Source organism: Rattus norvegicus, chromosome 2, assembly GCF_036323735.1.
Source record: "Rattus norvegicus strain BN/NHsdMcwi chromosome 2, GRCr8, whole genome shotgun sequence".
NCBI classification, from domain to species: Eukaryota; Metazoa; Chordata; class Mammalia; order Rodentia; family Muridae; genus Rattus; species Rattus norvegicus.
Window position 1 is genome coordinate 251,700,863 of NC_086020.1, and position 6,733 is coordinate 251,707,595.

The 6,733-nt window shown below is 38.5% G+C and overlaps 1 protein-coding gene across 4 annotated transcripts in view; it reads left to right on the forward strand.

The window, feature by feature from the left end:
* Wls (Wnt ligand secretion mediator) overlaps window positions 1-5,129 on the forward strand; it is a 115,339-nt gene extending 110,210 nt beyond the window's left edge. For 2 of the 4 annotated variants that reach the window (XM_039102736.2, XM_039102737.2), the window contains exon 13: window positions 93-916. In XM_039102736.2, the coding sequence (XP_038958664.1) occupies window positions 93-202 (110 nt within the window). In that variant the 3' untranslated portion in view covers window positions 203-916. 4 annotated transcript variants of the gene reach the window in all.
* The last annotated feature ends 1,604 nt before the right edge of the window (window positions 5,130-6,733 follow it).

Below are 6,733 nucleotides of genomic sequence, written 5' to 3' on the forward strand. Positions count from 1 at the left end.
GTGATTTTTAAAAAAAAAAAATACATAACAAATTCTAGGCAATAATGTTGAGAGAGCCTTGAATAAGTATAACACTAAATATTTTGTTTCAGGTGACCTGGGTGTCCACAGCGGGGAAGAACTGCAGCTCACTACCACAATCACCCATGTAGATGGACCGACTGAGATCTACAAGTTGACCCGTAAAGAAGCACAGGAGTAGTAGGCTATGGTATGGCACTGGGCTGGAATTGTCTCTCTGTCCAGCCTCTTCCCCTGGAAAAGATGTCCTACTATACAGAGAGCAGTGAAAAGTGAATGCCTAATGCTTCTTAGGTATAGTTTCTTAGAACAATGGATGGACATTTGTCAGATGACCTCCAATGGTGGCTGTTGTAAGACTTCTGCCTATGTAGCATATGATAACAAAAACTGATATGACACATTTTTTCTGTGATCATTGTTAATTAGTGACATAGCAACATCTGTAGCAGCTGGGTTAATAACCCTTACATAGAGGGATATATAGGATGGTTTGGGCCAATAGGCGTTATATTGAGTAGATTATGGTTATTTTTTTCTGTTTTAGATTCTGGGATATGTTTAAACATTCTTTGCAGGCCAAACATTTGCTGATGTCATAGCATTTTCACTCTCCTCCATGGGCACTTTTTTTCTATTTATATCACCAAGTAGCCAACAGAGTTATTCAAGTTGTCAGTACAAATATATCCACTTTTTAAAAAATGGATTACTATAAAATAACCAAACTTCATGAGAAATTCTATCTTACCAGAGGCATTTCAGCTTTTAAACCAAATCTGTGTATTTGATACTAATCTGTCTGTTGGATGTGGATTTTGAGAAATATTTGCTAAATTACCCAAATAGGATTTCTTTTATTAAATGGCCTTTGGGTCCTAAAAAGCTTTTTAAACTTCTTGCTTGAAATGTGTTTTCTTTTGATAAGATGTTTCAAACAGCCTCCAAAACTGTAAATCCAATCATTTGAATAAAATGAATGTAAACATGCACTCCTTCCTGCCCCAACAATTCTCAGGCACACAGATTCAAATCTACTTAGACCTTGGAGTACTCAGGAACTGGCAGAAATAGCCTGAGTATTTCTGGAGATGAAGCAATACCTTCTGTATCGGGTATTAAGCCTCTCTAGGCCAGCAAGGAATGCTCACATACATGAGGAATCAGATGCTTTAGATCCTCATACACATATCTCATTCCCATACCTGTAATAGCCTATGGTATTGTTTTTCGTTTGTTTCCTTTTTATTTTATTTGTGCTTTTTTAATGCTAAAGAAGTCACATGGCATAGCAGATAAAATCCTGAATTTGAAAGGCAGTTTTCTATCAAAGGTTTATCATGTTCTAGTTGTGTGACCTTGTTCAAGCTCTGACATGACCGTTCTCCAGCGTACAAGCAGCATTCATAAAGTGTAACTGTGTTCAGGGCCACAATGAAAAAATAATTAATGTACATGGAAATGCTTTATCAGTTATACATCCATACAAATAGATTCACTTTTCAGTCTTACAAAAATTTCATGAGAGTCTCATTTTTTAAGTAGTGCTGATTGAAACAAAGTTTGTGGCATATTCTGTCTAATTGACCTACCTGGCAAACCCCATCCTCTGTTTTTCCTAACTTTGGCCAGAACCATGGTAAACAGTGACAGAGAAAGTACTTAGGTGTTGGCTCTTGTCTTTATGCCTTTTTCTAACCTGGTGAGTATTAAATAGGTGTGCAGTCAATTGTACCCAACATCCACTTACTGATCTGACACCTGAGAATAAATAACCAAGTGTAGCCTGTGCCTCTGTTTCTTTTAGAGCAAATAAACTTCAAGCACTATAGTTATCTCCCCTTCTAGAAAATGGCATGAGGTGTCTCTATTCTTTAGGATTGGATAATAGTCTGAGGGAGACTATTAAATAAGTATTATTTTTCTCATGGTCAAATGATAGAGAGTAAAGTATTGGAAAAGTCATAGAAGCTATGTAACTTATAGGATATTAGTCTAGTTATGTGCCAAGATGTTATATAGAAAGACACAAGATGAGCCCCCACCCCTGTGCCCTTGGAGCCAAAATAAATATCATTTTCAATGTCATAGTAAGAGTTGCTAGGCTGCTTTAAGTTTTATACAAAGAAGTAATATGGTTAGAATTACCTCTGAAGCAAGGGAAGGCTTGATAGACCCAGCAATAAGCTCATAGGCCAGAGCCAGTCAGCAGCAGAGAATGTGGAGAAGGGTAAATTATTTTGGAGATAAAACATAGCAGACATGGTCTGAATGTTACGAATGTGAGCTTCATAAAGAAACAAGGTAGAGTCAAATTTCAGATCCTTGCTGAGAAGTGGACTAGCAGGTCCCTGGCTCATGTAAAGATCACTGAATGAAATGTCAGCATGCCCATAAATAGAAGAAGCCAAGAAGCTCAGAAAAGGCCCTTCCTAGAATAGTTTATAGTTCCCTTGAAAAGTTGCATTACCCCAGAAAGAATGGGCTTGGGGATAGGTCTAATGGGACTCAACTTCAGGAACTCATTTTTAACCGTGAGCTTCATTTGCAAGTCTCTCTCATCAAATCCAGAGACAGTATGTCCTAGTGCCAATCCAGTTACACTGAGAGTCTTGTCAAACAGTGTAGTCTTCAAAGGAAGGAGAGCACTTTGAGCTGGGCAAACCATTGGAAAACATCCTGAAGGGAACAATGAACAATTCTCATCAAGAATGAGGAGTATGCCTGGGAAGAGCATCAAAGATCAATGATATGTAGCCAGGTATGGCCACATTCAATATGAGTGAAAAATGAGAAAGGTTAAGAAGTAACGTGGTTTTCAAAGAAGTCAAGAACCAGAGTGATGCAAACAAGGCAGTACTGGGCTATCCAATGCCCAGACGCTCAATATAAGTGACTGGAGCATAATGGATGCAGTTTGGGGTGTGTATGGCACTCATATGTATCAGGGGGAATGTTGGACAGGAAAACAGAGCAGGGCCAATGGGTGGACAACAAGGAGAAGCTGGCTGCTCTGAGTGGAGCCAGAATAAAGGCACTGATTTTGAAATCTGACACCAGGAATTAAGGATAGACAAGGATACGATTAAACAAAAACCCAAAGAATACCAGTGATTAGGATCTAGAAACAAGTTGAAGACTTCGCTCTGAAGAATTGAAAGTACAATTTCATTGCATGCAGTAGAGAAGTACTCGGTAGGCAGTGAAGGAGAAAATTGAGGAACATAGGAGAAAGTTTGCAACCCTAGGACGGCTACCAAGAAAGTCTAGCTAGCTCCAGTCTGCGAAAAGTATCTGGGAAATGCCTGAAAAAGTGAGAAAAAACTATTAGAGACGATTATATCTGGTAGAAAAATGGCTATAAGTACCAGTTTTACATATGTACACTACTAAAATGAATCTTATAAAATCTTAAGGATATTACAAAAAAGATTACAATTATCTTCCCATAAAATAAAATTCACCAGTATATTCAGCAAATACATAAAAAATCAAATCACTTTTATTTGGCTATAATAATGTTTTTTTAATGTATGTTATGTCTACATTTTCCCCATTGGGGGAGAGAATATTCATCAAATTGAAGTAAATCGTTCCACCCATGACCCTCATGTTTTTATCATTTCTTAAAACTGAGACAATTTATTCTAACAATTCTGTGCCTGAGTTCAAGCCATACAAGGGCTTGTGCAAGGGACTCTAGAAACTGAGCTCCCAATGCAACATACAGAGTGAAGCACCTGTCCTTTAGCTCCACCATTCTAGATCCTTCCTCCTGTCGGTTGTGTGTGTGTGTATGCAGAGAAATAGGTACTATTTAAAAAGTTCTTGTACACTGCTACCTGAAAATAGCTTTTAATGTAGGATTTTGATCAGGGAAGGTGAGTGAGTGAGTGAGTGAGTGAGTGAGTGAGTGAGTGAGTGAGTGAGTGAGTGAGGAGCGAGCGAGCACATTTTTCTGATCCTTATCTCACTCTGGATGATGCATAGGCCAGTGTTCTCCAGAAATGCCTTCTTGATTCGGGTTTACTTTCTTCCTGCAGGCATTCATCCTCAGGGCAGGTGATGAAGCCAAGTTGCTGGTGCATGCTGACCCTCATGAATATGCTTTCGTATCTTTATGTCCCAGGATCATTTTTATCCTGTCACGTTTACAAGAACATTTCTGACATGCATACGTTTACTTTTACCATGTATTAGTTACTTTTATATTTCTGTGATAAAACACCATGAGAAATACAATTTACAGAAGGAAAGTATTATTTGGGTTTATTTTTTTTGGTCGGGAGGTGGGGAAGCATGTAAGCAGCATGAGGCCTGATGGCAGGAACAGAAAAGTTAGGGCTTACATCTCAGCCGCAAGCACAAAGAAGAGAGAGAGAAAACTGGAAGTAGGGTGAGTCTTAAACTCTCAAAACTGGGCTTCAGCAAAATACTAACTCAGCCCAACTTCACCCCATAATGTTCCTTCCCCAAGCAGCTATGTCAGCCGTATTCAGATACCATTTCTTGTGTAAACCACTGCATTGTCTCCTCTGATAAATAGAATTTCCTGGTTTGTAACTACATCAGTAGCCCCTTTTCCGCTGACATCAGAGGGGTCTTCCAGGGATGTTTAAACTCAGGTGTAAAGAGTTTTCTCTTTTCTCACCGATGCACATACTCTTAGAGTTAGAAATGTCCATTAGTGTTTGTATCAGGCCTTTCCTTTCTAACTTTCCTTTTTCGTGCTGACTGTCCCTTGCCATAGCTCCATGTGCACCCCTTCACAGTTTCCACACAGTTTCCCCATTATTGCTGATTATCCTGTTTGGTTTCTCATTAAACCAAAATACTGCACCGAGAATACAGTAAGAATAAAACAGTGCTCTGACCGGAACAGGGTAATGTGAAAATGGCCCCTCTTGCATGTGCTGGTTAGAATAGGTATAGCTTCCCTAGACTCCTTGCCAATAAGAATCATCATTGTTAGGAGACGTGGCCTGTTCAAACTACTCCCATGGGACTCCCAGCTCCTTCTCCAGCACCATTCCTGCCTCCATGACAATACGTGATTAAACTTCTGAAGCTCTTAGCTGACCCCAATTAAATGTTTTCCTTTGTGAAAATTGTCATGGTCATAGTTTCTCTTCACAGCAATAAGACCCTGTGCTAAGGGTCAATACTTAGAAAATAGCACTACTTTTTTTATTATTTCTCATGACTTATGACCATGTCACCACTAACACATTTAGACATTTAAGTATTAGCAATATTGTATATTCAACAATATTTCTCATCCTTTTTTCACTTCTATAAGACATTATCTCACGCTGAGGCCTATTATTCACAGGAATCCTAATGTTTAGCTTCTTAAATAAGTGCTACATACGAGCCGCCACACCTGGCTCATACTTTTTGTCCTCATTTTAGAAATTTACATTTGTCCCTTTACTTTTCTCACATACAAATTCAGTGAATAGAATGTACCTTAGCCTTTAAATAAATTTTTGCTCATAAGTTGTTAACTTTCATTTCAAGTACAAGGTATTTTCAGTCTCAATACATAATTATGTACTTACTCAACACCAGAAAGCCTTTCATTTTCCTGTACCTTTGCTATGTCTAGTTCTGTCCCATACAAATGTAAAAAACATTTAAAAAAGAAAGAAAGAAGAAAGGAAGAAAGAACAAAAGAAAGAAAGAAAGAAACAAAGAAAGAAACAAAGAAAGAAACAAAGAAAGAAACAAAGAAAGAGAAGAGAGAAGGAAAGAAGTGTAATAAACTGGCTGTGAGCTCTCACTGTTCTTGCAGAAGACCCGAGATCGTTCCCAGCACCCATGTCTGCTAAGTAGCTCACAACTGCACATAATCCCATCCCTGGGAGATCCAACGCCATCCATCAACGTCTGCATCTACTGTACACACTTTGCTTCCCTCGTACATAATTAACATTCAATAATGTTTAAATAATGGCACGGTAATATACCTTACTATTTACTATTTTTCCTCTAATATTACCTGCTCATAGTCCGTGGTCATATTTAACAAGCTATGATGGTTTAATGTGAGGCATGCGACACGTCTGTTGAAGAAACAGGCGGAACTCAAAGGGGCATGTCAGAATTTGAAGTATACTGTCACATCAATAGAAAGAATTAAAAAATTTTGTTTTGAAGTTTAACTCAAATTGCATTATTATGAGAAATACCCCAGCCTTGAGAACCACCATCCTACACTTTCATATAAAATGCAAATGCTTTCCCTTGTGGCCAAAAAAAATGAATCACAACTATCCATGGAATTTGTACGAAACTCACTCCTGGAATTTCTGCATTTTAGTGAATCTACACCTGAATTCTAGGCCATCAGGGATCTCCTTTGCAGGGCTCCATGAACAATGTGATGGTGAATATATATAGCATTAAATGCCTACAGAATGACCTTCCCTTGATGTATCTCATAGACACATATTGAAGGAAGAGAGGACAGGAGACCCATTCATTACGAGGACTCATGTTAAGAGCAAGCTTTACAAATGGGGTTGGAGGTTGAGCACTAAAGAACAGCAAAACAGGTAGTTATTAAGAGCTTTGAGATAGGGATACAGTAAGGGTCAACAGTTACAAATAAGGTTAAAGGTGTTAGGGTTCAAGTTAAACTTATTCATTTAAGGTAAGGGTTAGGGAGTCAGGGTCAGGGATAGAGGGTTAGGGTTAGGGTCACACTCAG